This window comes from Anopheles ziemanni, chromosome 3 (assembly GCF_943734765.1).
Source record: "Anopheles ziemanni chromosome 3, idAnoZiCoDA_A2_x.2, whole genome shotgun sequence".
NCBI classification, from domain to species: Eukaryota; Metazoa; Arthropoda; class Insecta; order Diptera; family Culicidae; genus Anopheles; species Anopheles ziemanni.
Window position 1 is genome coordinate 20,149,786 of NC_080706.1, and position 18,058 is coordinate 20,167,843.

The following is an 18,058-nucleotide window of genomic DNA, read 5'->3' on the forward strand; positions in this document are numbered from 1 at the left end:
GACTTCAGTTGGTAATGCTTCTTTTGCTTGCTTGTCTGCCAGCTTTGCCTGCCGGAACGCGGTGGAAACCTCGGAACATTATGACAGCTTCATTTGACAGCCGGTTTTCGCCCGTCGCTAAGTTAACTCGAGCGAAGGTGTACCACGTGAAATGAACGATGAAAAATTCGCACACGTGTCGGATCGCACGTTTAGCTGCAAAATTTGTTCGGATGATTTGTTACCAACCGAGTGGCGAACTTCGAGATATACGATAGAATGGGCAAACATTTATTTATCATAGAATCCATTTATAAAATATACATTTAATATGAGTGATACGCAGTTATCATTCCACACTCTAAACATGGTTCTAAAATTCAAATCTTTTACTAGCGAAAATAGTTTCCCACGCATTACGCTTTTATCCATTTATGTGCATGGGGTGCACCTCTCAAAAAGGGGTAGGATTTGTTACGATTTTGTAATACTTCTTTCGCACTAGCCACATTTATTTCATTAGCCTTGCTCGTGGGGAAAACAAAAAACTATCCCTCTTCTGATGGTTTGGTAGAATGAGTCCTTAGTTTTAAGGTGCTGTTGTTATTTTGCTTGTATACATGCCATTTTGTCTATAGGCATAGTTTAATCGTGAATAACACTGCGTTTCCATTGCGCAGGGTACGCCTCATGGCCAAGGATCAGTGTGCTGGAAACTTTGGTATCATGTGTTTAAAAAATTCAACGAGGAAGAGTCCAAGAGTCATCCCTCTAACCATTTTAGATTATACAAGATTGATCCTTCCTTCTTACACTTATGCTCTGTAGCTGGGTTGCTTTCGAAAGTCGTTCATTTTCAGTCCATTATCAACATGATCGTTGCATACGATTCTGTAGCGACCACCTATCTCAATCTCGTTGTTGGTTTACGGTGCGCAGACAACAAAGAGGATATTAAAATACATTGCCACACCTAATATTCACACTGACGGACGTACACCAATTGTTAATGCGAAAAGAGGGATCTAGCGCTATTATTGGTAGCATGTTTTAGTAGCAACACGTAGTGTTTGATGTATGTTGTGCCAATAAGCTTCTAAGATGTTCGTTTCGAAATCGTTCGTCCCCTGTACCCTCCTGTGCGTGTACTTCCCGTGGTGCAAACAAGCAAAGTTTATCAACCTACACATTCTGTGCACCGTCGGGCGGTTGTCCGGAGGGACTCCGCTCGTTGTACGTCGTTGGCGTGGTTGGCATCATCGTCGTCGTCGTTGTCGTTGTCGTTGTTGTCGTGGTCGTTGTTGTCGTGGTCGTTGGCCGTTGAGAAGATTCGGCGGGTTCGTTGGTGGTAGCTCCGGCTCGGGCAGCGGTTGCATTCAGGGAGGGCAAGATCCGCCCACCGCCAGCGCTCCACCAGATTTCCGACTAAATATTGTGCGTCGGGCTGTCTATGAACCGGTGCTTACTGCCACCGGTTCGTGCCTTGCTGCAGGAAGCGCGACGGAGCGAACTAACGCTACCGCTAAAGCCATCGTGATCTAGGGATTCTGACGAGAATGCTACGGGTTAAAAGTTTACCGGGGGGGGTCGGTCGAAGGAGGGGGCGGATGAAAAACAATGGGTACAACGATCGGCGATCGACCGGCCAAAGGTGGAACAAAATCAAAGAAACGGCCGCACACAACAGCCAACCGAGAGACATACATTTGAAGCAACAAAGATAAGCGGAACGATTTAAAAGTTGATGTTATTCGTATCCAGACGTTACGACAAGTCCCAACAAGTATGTTATCAGCGCAGAAGAAAACAATAGAAAAGAGACAAGAGAGAAAGAGAGAGAGAGAGTGAGAAAGAGAAAGAGAGAGAGAGAGAAAGAAGAAATTTGATAGGAGATAAGAAGAAGTTTGTGAGCTTTGATTTAAAATGGAAGGCAACACCAATTTAGTTGAAAAGTAAGTTCAACCAACATCAGATCTTACATGCGCGAAAAAACATACTTAGCGTAACGAAAGCTTGAAAATCATACAACACTTTTATGGATATCGTAATATGACATGGTAGAATGTTGTTCCCCCGCCGATGATGAAATAAATTGTACGGCAAACAATGCATACAGTTAACGTCTGTTTAAATGCCTCCTCATCTCAAGGAGTTTTTCTATGTACCAATAAGGGAGTGAGGAGCTTAATGCTGCTATCGTATAAGAAGATCGATTGTACACATAAATACGCAGATGGCTACGATAATGATGATGTGAATAAATATAATTAATAAGAAAAGATTGAAATAGAAGGTAAATATAAAATGGCATCGTAATAACACAGCAATGGCGTATATGGCGAGCTCCCCTTTTAAAGTGCATGGATCCGAACGCGGTCTAAAATGCGCAGTCAAACTAAACTAGTATCTTACGAGCTCGGCTCACTTGTCATCTGATCATTGGTATAAGCTTTCTCTTAACCTACGGTCAATGGGCTCACATGGACATAATCTAAACGATGGGTATGATAACAGTTTCCATACGTTTGCTGTTACTACCGATATGCCTTGTGGGGTGGAAGAGGTGATGTGAGAATGAATCCGTACTTAACATGATCATCAGTAACAGTTCACATTCTGTGCCTCGAATGCAGTATGCTAGAGTACAGGTACTAAAGGCTCTTGCGGTTCATTTGTTGTTAGTTTGCTCATTGCTTGTTGCTCAAATCAATCGGGAGATCTAATTCCTCTGAAATACAGTAAACTATAACGACGTACATCGACACTAAACAAACACATCGAAGGCGTAGAGAGTAGAGAGTAAGGCATTTAACTTGAGCTTAGAAAAGGAGCAGCAAAAGGCACACAACGTGCACAACCAAATAGGCCGACTGGGATAGGGGTAGGGGTGTCAGCCCTGTGGCCGACACTTGCTTACACAACCACAAAAGTTAAGATAAATTTGAGTAACACTAAAAAAGCCTAAACTGAACCGATGGGTAATTAATAAACGCCAAACACATAAATACACAGAGTTGCTACAGAAAGTGATCCACACAGCGGGTAAAGAACGACCGCAGCCGCCGGTAGAAACTGTCCGACCAGGGCGACTGGTGGTCCCGGCGATGGGCGGCGTTGCTACCGCGGCGCACGCCGGTACACCGGGAAAACAGCGAAACGGAACCAAAACAGAGGAACATCTCGGTCTAGTATTAGTTAGAGGAGGAACCTTTATCGGTCGGCGAGCCGAGCGTGAGGCTGCTCAGGCTGGAGCTAAGATTGTACGGCCGCGGCGACGGCGGCATCGGGGTGCTCTCCTCGACCGGCAGGCATGTTTCGACCATCGCCTCCAGGAAGTTCACAAACAGCTCCGATGATTCGACCATCATGTTGTACTGCAAGAGGGACAGAGGTACGGGTGGGGGTGAGATGGGGCGGTGATGTTTTCAACATGTGTGTCTAGAGTACAAACCTTCGTGAATGGTCCAGCAAAACGCCACAGTCCACCGAAGCCACAGCTTTGCAGGAAGTGCAACGGTTGCTGGCTCGCATCTTCGCTGGCCAACATGTTCTGGATGATGCTCTGCACCGATGCCAGTACGATCTGATCGTTCGACACCGATAGGACATTGTTCACCTTCTGATCCAGCAGCGAATGTCTGCAACGAAAAATTGTTCCAAAAATTACACCCAAAATAAATCCCATTGTTTAGCAAAAGATTACCAACCGGAACGGAGTGATACTTACATTACAGGAAATACTTTCGGAAAAACGATCGATCCTTCCGCCAGATACTGATACAGAACACGCGTTTCCGCCTCGTCCGTGGTGTACTTAACCAAGGTCGCCAGCACCGTCAACACGAGCGCTTGGGTGGAAGAATCGGGCAGCACTTCCGGGTCGAGCAGTACGTTCGATTCGTTCGACACGGACGATCGGGAGCCCCGTTCCTGTGGATCAACGAAGGTGGGCGGGAGGGAAACACGGAAACAAAAATGTGAATCTCATCCACCGGAAAAGAGACTGGTGAAATCCATCGGCGGTACGATAGTTGGAGAGAAATGAACAATGCAGGGTGCGTTTTTCTGTTTTCCCCTAGGTTGGGCAAATTTGTTTCAAAGCACGTGTAACAGAGATAAGAAAAGTAATGCAGAAGAAGTGAGCGGATAGGTCAAGTTTCTGCAGAAATTCTAGCACAATGCAATTGCTACCATTTTATGAGTGTGTATGTGCTTGTGTTTGCTAAGTATTTTGCGCGATAGTCTTCATTGCCCTAGGGACAGGACGAAAGTGATTTCTAAGAAGATAGACTAATAGAGTAGACGGTAGAAATGTACATAGAGAAAAAAACACACACACTCAATGCTGAAGATGACCGACACACATGGGAAGAAACATGACAGAGAGATCAAGTGTAGAGATAGAAAAAGAACAATAACGGGTTATGTTATACAAGTAAATAGGGGAGACAAGACACAGTTTGAAGAAATGGAAGCAAACTAGAGAAGGGGTTAAATAAAACATCGAGAATGAAAGATCTGACGCACTGAAAATCTTGTTGGCCTAGATAGTTTTTTTTTTCAGAAGTAGATTTTCCGATGTAGACAGTTAAATTGTACAAGAATGTAATACATAAAATCATAAAACTCATGTGACTTTTCGTACTTAGTTGAGCGTGGAGAAGAAAAACATGCAGTGCTTGAGTGGCTGATCAGTATCCAATGAAAGTGATACATTTTCGATCTAAAATTTCCGATGGTGGCATAGGGCTACACTCACAACTTTTTGAAACACAATTAATATAAAACAATTAAATATTATACGGTGTCATTTATATACACAATGGCGGAGCAAGGGCAAAGCAATTTAGGGATAGAGCAACAAGAGACACATATAAAACATGAAAATAATAACTTCAACGCTACAAGTGCTGGTAGATTGTTTTAAATCCATGACATTCCGATACCTTCTGGCGACTGACAATCCGCGACGATTTGACCGTACGTTCTTTGGTCGTTGGAACGGAGAAGGAGCGGTGGGTTTTGAAGAGCATTCGTGCAATCTTTTGGAATGTGGTTATAGTTTTTTTTTTGTAACGTATCAGTGTTGACAGGTAATGACAGTTAAAAGTGTATCAGAATCAACCAAAAACCAAGCACAAAAACCATCAAAAAAAGTTTTTGAAGAGTACACATATTTTTTTAGTTAAGAAAGGAAAATTGTGTTTAAAAGTGTTGTTTTAATTTGAAGAAATAGTGCAAAAAAGGATATTGAATGGAAATAATTTAAGTTTCAGAAAGTAGTGCGAACAAAATGATCCATAAAAGATCCGCTCGTTCCCGACGACATTAAATGGCGCACATAATCATGCAGCAGAGAGGGAAGAAACATTTATAGAATGAAAAAAAAAACAAGTTACATCCAGTGAAAGATGGAATAAGATAGGAAGAAAGATTATGAGAGTAAACAGGCGTAGTAAGGTGGAACAACAGTAGAGTAAACCAAGTGGAACAACGATCAGGTACGATCGTTGTCAGAAATAGATACAAAGGGATTGACAGGATTGAACATTAAAATAAATTCGATTAACAAGTTTGATGAACAGTCCAGAGAAGAAGAATAAAATACATCGAAAAAGTAAAAAACAACACCAATTGCCGAGAAAATATTTAGAAATTGTATAAATACAACGAAAAAGCAAAATAAAAGTACATAATAAAAAGTGTAACATGATACAACAAAAACAAATTATAAAAAGATCACATCATATTGTCAAAGATTTGTGAGGGCAAATTTACAACACGATGTGTGAGTGGTTGAGTGCAATTGAGCCGGCAGTGTGTGAAATCGTGTTAAGTGAATGCATGACACGGTTAGCAATATATGTTGCATATGCATTTTCAAACAGTCTCATCATTGAGTTCCGATGAACATGTGGTGACGATTTATGGCGAAGCAAACAGTGAAAGGAGAAAAGAGAAAAAAGAACGACACGAATGTAACACAGACTCACAGCTTTGGACATTGTATGTTTTACAAAGATCGATAGTACTGACTTGTACGGTAGTTATGATAGTTTATTATACTTGTGGACCTCCTGGATATTATACTGCATGTCAACAAACTCTTACTATTTGCTGATCAGATTGTTGTAAAACGTTTCTCTTGCCCATGGGAGTAAGGGGAAACAAGTTGATGATGATTATTAGACATAAAGTGCACGAGAGAATGAAGCAAAAAGAAACAATTATTCGCACAACACGGGCAAGCGACACTGAAGTAGTTTAGTTAAAATACCCAGCAAAAAACCGAGCATCACAACAACAACAAACCGTAGTGCAATTACATTACAACAAACCAGATCGATAAACAATCGGAGGATCGAAGATCTGAAACTTTGGAGTTGAGAGTGGAGAGTGAAACGAGGATAACAACAACAGCACACCTTCACGCAGGCACACAAGTGCGGGTCGGATGGAAGACATTCGAGTAAGACCAATAGAGCAAACTAGGGTTAGTACAAACGGGGAAAGGAAAACAGATTTCTCGTGATGCAAATCGGGAGTTAAAAGGTGGAACTTTGTGTGTAGGTGTGTGTGTGTGTGTGTGTGTATAAGACAGACAGAGAGAAAGAGAGAATTTGTAAGATTGTTAATTGTTTTATTACAGGATGCGCAGCATTGGATTTTAGAGTGGCGGTGGTGTGGTTTTAAAGATCGTACGGTGGTTATTGTATTCGATATTGAAGAGGCAAAAAAGAAGAGCAGTAATAGGTAGTAGCAGAGAGTACGTCCAGAACAAAAAAGAGACATACTGGACACAGGAGATGTACGTAAGGTTGTACGCAAACAGATGGGACGGAAGTAGTGGCCTTACTTTGATCGATGATATGTCTTGCAAGCAGTCGACGATAAAGTTCTCGGGCTCGTCCTTGGACGCCCCCTTGGACGCCCCGTGCGGTTCGGCGGTTGCCCCGTCATCGTCCACCGCCGCCGCCGCCGTCGCCGGAACCGCAACCACTCCCGACGGCGAAGGGGACGGACAGGCGGTGCTGGTGCCGGCTGTTGAACCCGTCGCCGACGCTAACGCCGATGGTGGTGGCAGTGGCGATGCTGGTGGATGCGGCGAGGACGCTTGGAGACCACCGGCACCAGCACCGGCACTGGCAGCACCATAGCCGTAGGCAGGCGTGTGGCCCTGGTTGAGGGCGATCAGTTTGGCCACGTTCGGGTTCATCAGCACCAGCTGACCGTGGTTGACCGGTTCGGAGGATGAGCGGCGGTTCCGGAAATCGCTCCGCTGGCTTTGATACATGCCGGCACCGAGGGTGGTACCGGCCGCGGAGGTAGCGAACGAGGCGGTGGACGAATTGTTAGTGTTGCTGCTAATGTTGTTAGTAAGGGAGCTGTTGTTGTTGTTGTTGTTGATGATGTTAGGCATGCCTGTAGTGTTGCTGGTGTTGATCATGTTCATCATGTTGTTCGTGGTGGTGTTGTTGAGGAGATGAGTAACGAAAGAGGAATGACTGATCATTCCCAGGTGCGGATTGTGCGCCGAATCGAGACTTCTCCACGACTTTCCTCTGATTACCACCGGTTCCTATAAAAGCGGGCAAAAGGGATGGAGGCATTTTGTTTCGGGTTGCTTCACTGGTTAGGCTGGTTGTTTTGTCGGATTGCGAGATTCCATTGGACATTTTGGTGTTTATAATTTAAGTTCGGTTTACGGTTCCCCGTCTGTGACCGAGAGGAAATCTCCATCATTTCAACAATAGGGTGGAAATTGATGCAACTTTTTTTTTGTGTATGAGTGAATGTATCCATGAAATGTAGAATACCTTGTTTTCTGTGGCATTGAGGCGCGTGTGCATGTGATTTGTTGATTGTTGACAAACATAGTATGTATCTGTTCTACTGGAACACAATGAACTTTAAACACAAAAAATCCAACGAAGAGCAACATGGTGCCGAACATGTTCACAATGCTTCTGCCTGCTACAGGTATACCGAGAAAGGGCGAAAAAACCACATAAACACGAAAAATATACACCACCCACAATGGGGCGGGGGTGGTCCTATATGTACAAATGGGACAGTACACAAACACAAGAACAAAGATGGTGCAGAGTAGTTACAGTACGGGACGTCGTATGATACGGAGCAGCAACCATCTCGGACAGTTACGGTGGGTGATAGATGATTCTACTGTACAATTACTTATGTACAAACCGAAGCACAACCGTTTACGAAAGTGAACAATGTTTCAAGTAACATGAAGTAACGGAAAAATAACAAACACGATCAACACGTGAGCGAAACGAGTAGAAACGAAAATCAATAATACAAAACAAAAACCGATCTCTAAAAGATCGAAAAGTTAACTGGCGTCGTATGGAGACAATCAACAATTTAGGCTCTTCTAAAAGGTGGAGAAATAAAAATGAGACAGCGCCAATCAACCCGTGGAATGTAGAAATCCAACTATTGAAGGAAACCATAAACGGAACGCATCAACAGCCAACAGGAATTGAATCAACAATACTACCTTACAGTGAAACGATTTATGGACACAAATTGTTTTAGAGATGGAGATATAAAGAGAGAGAGAGGGAAAAAGGGAGCTGTTGCTGGAGTCGTTAGAACGTAAAGATTATTCAATGTGTGCGACATCGTATGGGCCATCGGTTTAGGGCGCAGTTAGTGAGTTAATTTTGTTATAATATCTGTAAAACACTGAGAAACAAATGAACAACCAAAGGGAACGCGACGATCGGATCGACTTATGCGAAACTTAAGAAAGAGTACCAGAAAGAACCAACATCCGACTGGTAAGAAACCTCATAAGACAGGATTGTCGGTCCATTTTTCAAATTTGACAGTGACCGCAAACAGACAACGGATTGCAAAAAAAAAAAATGCGCTATGAAGGAGCGCGGCAGAGCTTGTTCACAGCTTGTATCCACCCGTTGGGCTACCTTTATCGAAACCTACCTGATGCTGCTGGACTTTGTGCGACTGCCGGGCGTACTGGATGGCGGATTGGTCGAGCATATCCCAGGACTTTTGGCGCCGCACACTGTGGCCTCCGGAGGCGTTCGAGCCGGTTGAGCCTGAACCACCGGAGAGCGGTCCACCGCCGACGGAGTTTGCGGCCGACGGATCACTGCTGCTGCCGCTGGCCGAATCACCCGAACCGCCCGATTCTACCGGCCACCGGGGTACGGTGTGTTTCACGTGGCACCGTGAGCGCACTTCCTCGGAGAAGCATACCAACGCTGGAAGAAAAAAGTAATAGTTCAGTCAAGGTAGCATTACGGTCACGTCTTCATTCACGCGATCATACCTCACTTGCTGTATTGCAATTACAATTAATAAACAAAATTAATTAATTGACAGAAAAGAGTCGCCATATGGCACGAAGGAAAAACAATAAAAGAAAAAACATACATGCTAAAATACATACTGGTATTAATGTACAAACATAATAAAACAGGCAATTTTAAAAATATAAAATAGAAGGCAAATGGAATAAGGTACCATTATTCAGATACATTTGACCACGCTAAATTTTCTAACCTTATTGAGTAATATACCAGAAAAAATGGTACAATGATCGTAAATAATTCATTCAAGTTTACTACAACAACTTGTCACGCACCCTGTATTAAAAAAAGTTAAAAATTAACAGAAAAAAAGACACATCGAGACATTGATTGTATTATTGATTTGAAAGAAATTTGACCTACTAAGTTAAGAAGGAACTAAAAATATTGCAAACTAAATTACATTTGATTTTTCTATGCGCGCCAATACGAATCTGCCTCACGGTGGTATCAACTTCCCCGTACCTGTGAGATAAGCAACACTGTCCGGTGTCACCTCGAACTTGTCTCGCCGGTGCGGTTTGGCCACGATGCCGAGTAGCATCGTTAGGACGCGCGACGTCCGCGAGACGGTGGTGGGCGTTGGGTGCCGGAAACCCTTCAGCAGGTGACCTACGAGCGCGAAGTGAAAGTTCGATTTGAACGACAGGCCGACGGCATGGTCGAGCTGCTTAAAGTGCCACTCGAGCGGTTCGCGTGTCGCCATCATCACGTCGGCGATGTTCTGATTGTCGAACAGCTGCTGCGAGTTGAGCGTGTGCAGGTTCTGCTCGAGCAGCGCCAATCCGGCCGCGTACAGCGTCGATTCGTCCAGCTGGAGGACACTGACCGCCACCCAGAACAGGGCCCGGTGGATCGGGGATTCGGGTCGGAGCAGCGGTTGAAGGCGCGTCAAACACATGACGAGCGCCTCCAGCAGGATGATGTCGTTAAACGATTCGAGCGCCTTTACGAGAATCCGCAGCAGTTGCTTCACGTCCTGGTCGGTGATGCTCTTCGAGATGCACCCGTATACGATGAGGGCGCGCGGTTGCAGGGCGGGATTGAAGCAGAAGGCGAAGCTCTTTGCTAACGAGGTCCACGTCTGCAGCCAGTCGCAGTCGGGAATGTCACGCATGCAGGCTTCCATGATTTCCAGCAGCGCCTCGGTGATGACCTCGAGCGAGGGCAGTGCCAAACGTTCGCGATCGGCTGGTGGGGCCTGCGAGACCCGTTCGTTGCCGAGCCAGCGATCGTTCGGGTGGCGGCAGGACGAACGGAACGCGGTCACGGCAGCCGACTTGACCTTGCTGATGCCGAACAGAAGGTAGAACTTGGGCAGCGAAAATTCGTCCAGCGAGAGACGCAGGACACGCTGCGTTTCCTCCGAGAAGGACGGCTTGGTGCAGGTACAGAGCGAGTGGATGATGTTGATCACGAGCCCGTGGGTGGACGCACGCATCGAGAGTGAGCCGGTGCACACGAGGAACGTCACCGTGTGGAACAGGTACGGTAGGTGGCGGGCCACGTCGAGGCAGTTGTTGAACGACAGCATCAGCAGATACCGGGCGAGGATCGCAATGTCGTCCCACATCATGTGCTGCTCGAGGTACTGGGTTGGCGAGTGGCACGTCTTGTCCATCACCCGGCACAGTCGCCCGATCACCTTCTTCGCAACGAGCTGCACGTTGGCCGAGGCGAGTGCTACTGCCGTGTCGGCCATGATTTCGACCTGCGGCGAGCCGAGCCCCGAGCTGACCGACTTGTGGATGAAATTGTCCAGCACCATATCGATCAGCTCCGGTATTTGGCCGATCGAGCCCCAGATTTTCGCCTGTATCGAGGGATACATCTCCTTCTGCTCGACCGTTAGGTTGATCAACTTCTCGAGGATCAGCGCGACCTGCTTCTGGCGCTTGCCCTCGTCCGAAGGCTTGCAGAAGCGAACCAGATTCGCCAACCACGGTGTCATGTACTCCAGACACAGATGCTTCAGCTCGATCGTACTCCGCTGGAAACCCTGGATGCACTCCTCGAGGAACTCCAGCGTCAGATGGGGTTCGTTCGTGGCCAGCGTCTCGCTGACCGACTTGATGAAGATCGTGTTGTTCGACGGGATGCAGAGACCTTGCGTTTCCAGCAGCTGCCCTTCGATTTTCAAATCGAACGTGGCCGTCAGCGCACACAGCTGGTTGTAGGCGGCCGTACGAAGGTTCGGATCGGATGAACCCAGGTTAAGCAGGGCCATGTTTAGCAGCGTTCCGGGCACATCCTTCGGGCGAATCTTCTGATGCACGGTAACCGAATCCGGTTGGCTTAGCTCCCAGCGGTTGCGGATGTGGATGATCGCCTGCACAATGTTATCGCAATCGTTGTGGATGAAGCTTAACTGGGAGCTTTCGTTTGCGATCGAGAGCGTAAACTGGTTGTCGTCCACCAGGCAAACTTCTTCGATTTCCGACGCGTAGTAGACGTCGTTCAGCAGAACCGAATGGGCGAGTACCTTCGTCTTCTCGGCCGAGGTGATCTGTAGCGCCGTTGGACCAACCTTGATCGCCACCTTCGTGTCCTTGTGGCTCAACTTGAGCGCGTTGTTAAACACCTTCAAATCCTCGTCCAGCGATAGCGTTGCGCCCGGGAGCTTCTGTTGCTCCGGATCGATAACGTCGTTCAGTTTGGCCGGGGAATCGAGGAAGATCAGCTTTCGGCACCCTTTGAGCGGGGCCAGAATACGATCGTGGAATTTGGTGTACTCGCGCACCCACGAGTTGCAGTTGTAGATGTAGGCCGCGTACAGGTTCTCGTACGCCACCTCCGGCAGCACGTAGAACCACTTCTGGAGGAACTCCGTCCGGAAGCGGTTATCCGAGCAGGTGTGCGTGAAATCGATCACCACCTCGAAGGGCGAGTGACAGAACGGTTTCAGTGTGAGGATCACGTGGTAGATCAGCAGATCGCCGTTCGTTTCGCCGATCTTGTAGCGGCGCGCGATGTAGTAGAACACCGGATTACCCGCCTTGCTCGTGCCGGCCTGGTAGAAGATGTTCATCGACTTGAGCGTCTTAAACTCCTCCTTCTCGTGCATCTGGTGCTTGACCATGATCTCCTCGAAGTTTGTCGACGACATATCGATCGAGCTCCAGCGGGCATAGGACGAAAACAGGAGGTGCGAATCGACCGGCTTGTGCTCCGGTGGTCCTAGGTATGCGAGCAGCGTCGCCATCTTGTCGAACGGCCGTCGTCCGACCGCTTTGTGGTCCCGGCTGCTTGACAAGTAGTCTCCGATGCGCTCCTGATGGGACCACAGCAGGCGATGCAGCGCCAGAACGTTCGCATCCGAGATGAAGCTCATACTGTGTGACGTTTGATCGACCGTTTCGCAATCGGAAGCGATCTGGATGAAAAAACGCCGACCGGCCTCGAAGTGTGCTCGCAGAAAGTCATTAAAGCACAGCATGTGCTGCTCCTTGGAGAACTCCACGTGGTTGGCGATGTTTTGCAAAATCTTTGACATAAGCATCAGGCCACGTTTGATCTGCGTCGGTACCTGCTTGCCGACGATTCCGAGCTCCTGCGGCGACACGATGGCGGGATTGATGAACCGCAGGAAAATTACCGTTCCCACGGCACCGATGTTGTTTTGCAGGAGATTCGGGAACCGCTTGCTTAACACCTGATACAAGCAGTGGCACATGGAGCGAAGCTGCGGCGGAAAGCGATCGGCCGAGTTGACGATCGCATCGAACACTTTCTGCGTCAGGGCGATCAGGTTCTTGCGGTTCACCTCGATGTCCTCGCTCGACTCGAGCCGTGCCGGATCGACCTCGAAGCTATTGGTCGGTTCATCGAGCAGCGGCCGTATGAGCGGTTCCAGCAACCCCTGCAGATAGCTCGCACCGTAAATCTTAAAGCAGAACGCCATAATCTTGCTGCCAAGCGAATTCCCGCGGAACAGTGTCTGCATGCAGTCGGACACTTCGACCTCGCGGTAAAACATGTTCCAAAGCAGTGGCGAGAGCAGATGCTTCGCGTCGAACAGTGTCACCAGCACGCGCGCAAGTTCATCCATCTGCGAGGTGGTGACGACGGACGCCAGCGCCATCGCGATCGGTAGCTCACCCTTGTCGCTGATCATCGTTACCAACTGCACGAGCTGCTCGAACCGATCGGCCATCACCGACTCGGCGAGCGTATCGAACTCGGTACCCTGCTGCAGGATCTGCGTTAATACCTCCATAAACGCTGCCCGCGTTTGCAGATCCGGGTTGTAGCCCAGATCGATCGAGTGCATCAGGCCCGAGTCAATGTTTGCACTCAGCAGGTTCGACATGGCTTGAATGGTGGCGTTTCGCAGCGCCGTCAGCTTTCCCGCCGCTACCCGCGGACGTGGTGGTAGCAAGGGTGGATTGTTCGTGTCTTTATCCGCCTCCGAGCCATCGACACAGTCGTTCAGCAAGTTCATGAAGAGGGTGAAATACTTTAGGAAGAGGGCGCTCTTTGCATCCATCAGATCGCCACGGTCGGACTCCTCCGGTTGCAGGGGGAGACCGCGAAGCAGGGCAGCAACCGCCTCCATGCATGCCTGATCGAGATCGCGCGTTATGATCGTCACATCGCCCGAACCGGGCGGGGCAATCTGGTGCGACGTGCCCATTACCCAGTCGGTCAGATACTCGACTAGCTTGTTGCGAAACTTCATCTCCTGCCGGAAGGCCAGGTCGTCCCGCCGCTTCATCATCACCTCCACCAGCTGGCAGAGTTTGGTCTTGATGTGGATCGCGTGCACGGTCATATCGAGGTGGCGCACGTAGCGTACGATCGCCAGCATCAGGTTTTCGATGCTCGTCACACCGAGATGCTCCGCGTTGGCCGGCTGATCGTTCTGATGATCCTTACTCTGCCGCCCGTCCAGCACCGACTTCATGATGTAGATCGTGTGCTCGATGAACTGCGTGTTGATGTCCGTCACCACCACCTGACCCTGCTGGTCGAAGAACTTCTCCACGATCGAGCGAATCTGATCGAACAGGATGGGGTACAGTTGGGCGGACATCTCCTGCCCCACCAGCTCCTTGACGTGTTTCTGAATCTGCGGGCCAAACTTCTCGTTGTTGCACACGAGCAGCCGCAACAGTTGACCGATGAACTGGGTCACCGGGCAGTACTGCACCTCCTGGCTGCTGCCCGGTCCGATCGACGACACCAGCGAGCCCATGATGGGATGCATCGAGCCACGGCCCGAGCTCGAGCTAGAAAGGGACGTCGTTGATTGCATCAGCGATGGGCCTGCGGTACCGATGGGAAGATTATAACCCTGCTGCTGTGCCTGCCGTTGATTGCGAGGCTTCTGGAGGCAAACGCCACCGAGCGCCAGCAGGAACCACGTCATGTTTGCCCACTCCGTTATCTGCTCCTCGAGATCGTGCTCCGAGCTTTGGTGGCTCGCACGCCGCTTGCCCATGCTCCGGTGGAACACCTCCGCCTGGCCCTCTTCCGGCTTTCCCTTCGGGTAGTTCTGAAGCACCTTGCTGGTGACCTCCCAGTTGCGGAACGTTTCCTCCCACGCCGGCTGTACGCCGTTGACGCAGTGTTCGATCTTCCGCAGCAACGACATAATGTTCCGCTGCAGCGTGACACGCCCGTGCGTGTGCTCGAAGAAGCTGTACCGAGATTCGGCATTCTGTGGTGAGGTAAGCGTGGCGGAGGTGTGCGACAGCTCCTGGTAGAGGTGATAGTTGGGAAGGATGAAACCCACCGTCAGCTCATCGGAACCGGAGCGAATTTCTGCTTCCTCGCAGAGGAGGCCGAAGCAGGACAGCGACACCATTACCGCGTCCAGATCGACCGACCAGAGATACATGAAGAACACGACCTCGAGCTTAATGTGTGCCTGGCGGCAGATGGCAATCTGACTACCAACGTTCGCATAATCCTTGTGCCGCTGGAGGAACGTGTTGCGGCAGATCAGAATCTCACGGAGCCACTTCAGCACGTCCGTGTAGTTTGCGATCTGGTGCTGGATGAGCTTCTGCGAGATCGAGAACAGCACCTGCGAGCTAACGTCCCAGAATGTGTTGATCGGGGCCTCCGGATTCCACACCTCGATTTTGTCCGGTGAATGAAGGGCGAGCAGGGCTTCCATCGCTTCCTGGGCAACGTCGGGCATGGTTGGTTGGTGGACGAGTGACACGAGTCCATTGATTAGCTCGAGTGTTGAACTTTGCACCTCATGACCGGCCTTTCCGAGGCTGTTCAGTAGCAGCATCGGATCGGCGTGGATCAATCGGACCATCAGGAGTAGCAGTGCCTTGTGAGCCGGTCCTTCATCCGGCCGAGTGAGTCGGCTTTGGGCGTCCTTTGATTTCAACGTCAACGAGGTGATCATACGGAGCGGGGTGTGCGCGATGTAACCCTGCGTCGCCTTGTTGAGCGTGTCCGTGAAGAGTCCCCTCAACTCACCCGATCGGGCGTACACGAGATCGATCTGAGGCCACCAAGGTAGGCGTGCTTGTGTGACAATCTTCAGCAGCGAACTGACGATCACAAAGTGGTACGCCGGTGGCGAGTTTAGGCTCAGGCAAACCTTGAGCGCCTCGTTGTTGTGCGGTTTGATGCGGAAACAGGACACCCAGCAGTCGATCATGAGATCAATGTCCTGGAAGTTGAATCCCTGCCCGCGTGAGAAGGGTTTCGCCGGGTTGAACAGCAACGCTTTGAGATCGTTGATGACACTCTGCACCAGCTGAAACGTGACGTTGTTCGAGTCGTTGATGTTGATGTAGGTTGACGCCTTGCACAGCTTTACGCACGCAATGGCAGCCGATTCGGTCGATTGCTTGGAGGACGCGTGAGCTCCCAGGCCCTTCTTGATGCCCTCCATGAAGTGTTTTTTCTTAAGATGGCGTGGCGAACAGGGCGCCCCCGAGTCGGCGTTCACAATCTCCTCCAGCACTTTGGGGCTGAGAATGAGCAGCATGATCTGCAATGGCCAGACGGCCGCACGAGCCTTCTTGTTCTCCGAATACGAGTCCAGTATGTCGAAGAAAGTTTCGCAGCATTTGCTCAGCTCGTCGTTCGGGTTACGCTGCAAGTCTTCGAACTCCTTCGGGTGAAACTCGATCCAGTTCCACAGAGCCTTCTCGAGCGAACTGAGCAGTATCATGTGGGCGGACTTTTTGAGCGATTTGAACTTCTGTATCGTCTCAGTGAGCAGCTTCGTCAACCGGTGCACGTCCAGGTCGATGTGCTGGATAAGCTCGATATCACTGTAGTCCGGATTTTCCTCGGCACAGGTGCTCAACTCTTGCAGGCGGGCTGAGATTCGATTAAAAACGGCCCCGAAGTGGTTTTGGGATAGTGCAAATAACACTTTGGACGCAAGTGCTTTGAGGGATGTAGCATTTTGGTTGTTTTCATTCTGAATATCTGCAAGAAGGATATAAATAGAATCGTTTCACTTTACATCATTTGTTTCCGCAAGCTCCATTACATACCGATGAACTGACAAATTTCTCTTAGAAGCAGCTTCACGTTCATGGCTTCCTCGAAACGTGCCGTGTCTTTCGACTGTCCCGACAGGCACCGTTCAAGTGTCTCCAAAATGATGATTAACGAGTCGTAGCAGCATCGTTCCGGTTCGTGACCTCGACAGGCTGGCGGTTGAAACTGTAAAATAATAAACTAGGCTCAGGTTCCAGCAAGCTACTACTGCGTGTGTGTTTAGTGGGAGCCGTCCGGAGCTGGGACAGACGAGATTGGTACTCACTATTTCGTTGACCCGTTGCAGCATTTTCGTTAGGCCGGATATAACGAGCGAGAAACGATATCGTGAAATCTGAATCAAGCAGTTCATCGTTTCGTCGATGCTGAGCCGTGCCTGAGTTCCATGGGGACCGGTACGGTAGGGAAGCTGTAAAGAAATCGATTTTTTTAACCGGTTTTCTTTAGCGAAATGTTACTTGAATTAATCTAGAAAAATTATTTGAAGTTCATTTCGCCCATCTGAGGCGTTGTAATTTTTTTCATAAAAGAAAAATTAAACATCAACAGTTTCCGACATTTCCATTCTCAAAAGCCGGCAAACACCGGTACCAACACCCCAGACCAACTACATCGCAGTCGCAGTCGAACAAAAACAAAAACAAACCGATCAAAACACCCCTCCCCACGAACGCCGTAGACAGATGAGGGTGAGGAGGAAATTTCATTCACAAACGCGATACGGCGCCTGTCTCTCAATGGGAAGCGCTTGCCCAAGAAATGAGGCGCGCGCATGCAAACAGATGGACACACACGAACATACATTCCGATAGACTTTTTGCGCGGGCGGATGATGGGACTGATTTTATCGATTTTCCTGCAACTCCTTCACGTCGCCCTGCGCCAACCAACCCTGCTGGACCCACGAACTGCTGGAGCTCAGCAATGGCCCCAAATGGAGCGCTACCAGCAAACCGAACGATGCGACGCAAATGGAATGTATTTCGGCACGTACCTGCTCCTCAAAGCGGGCCAACAGTGAGTTGGCCCATTCGCCTGGCTTCTGGGTGGCCATTTCGTTGTATTTGAACGCCAACTGGTGTCACTATTCACAGCATTTTCACAATTTGCACGGAACGATACGCAGTTCCGTGGCCGTTCGAAGCTCGAGACACGAATAATTTTCACTTCGTACTGACTAGTGTTGGCAAAATCGAGATTCGGAAGATTCAAAGACTCGCTCCATTGATGGAGTCTAT

General features: G+C 48.9%; 1 protein-coding gene across 1 annotated transcript; it reads right to left on the bottom strand.

Moving 5' to 3' along the window:
* Positions 1-2,957: 2,957 nt before the first annotated feature.
* Positions 2,958-17,874, bottom strand: LOC131288710 (neurofibromin). Its single transcript, XM_058317881.1, has 8 exons — positions 17,815-17,874; positions 17,086-17,229; positions 16,814-17,000; positions 9,807-16,745; positions 8,950-9,233; positions 3,707-3,909; positions 3,431-3,617; positions 2,958-3,353 (listed from the first exon to the last, which is right to left on the bottom strand). The coding sequence occupies exons 1-8, from the start codon at positions 17,872-17,874 to the stop codon at positions 3,171-3,173; spliced, it is 8,187 nt and encodes a 2,728-aa protein (XP_058173864.1). The 3' UTR covers positions 2,958-3,170.
* Positions 17,875-18,058: the final 184 nt, after the last annotated feature.

Bases quoted from the DNA above. Each gene is read 5' to 3' on its own strand.
- LOC131288710 (XM_058317881.1), bottom strand. From the start codon at position 17,874: ATGGCCACCCAGAAGCCAGGCGAATGGGCCAACTCACTGTTGGCCCGC. The intron at 3,618-3,706 runs GTAAGTATCACT...TTTTCGTTGCAG, and splicing joins CCGAAAGTATTTCCTGTAAT to ACATTCGCTGCTGGATCAGA. The intron at 3,354-3,430 runs GTTTGTACTCTA...TCCCTCTTGCAG, and splicing joins TTGCTGGACCATTCACGAAG to TACAACATGATGGTCGAATC.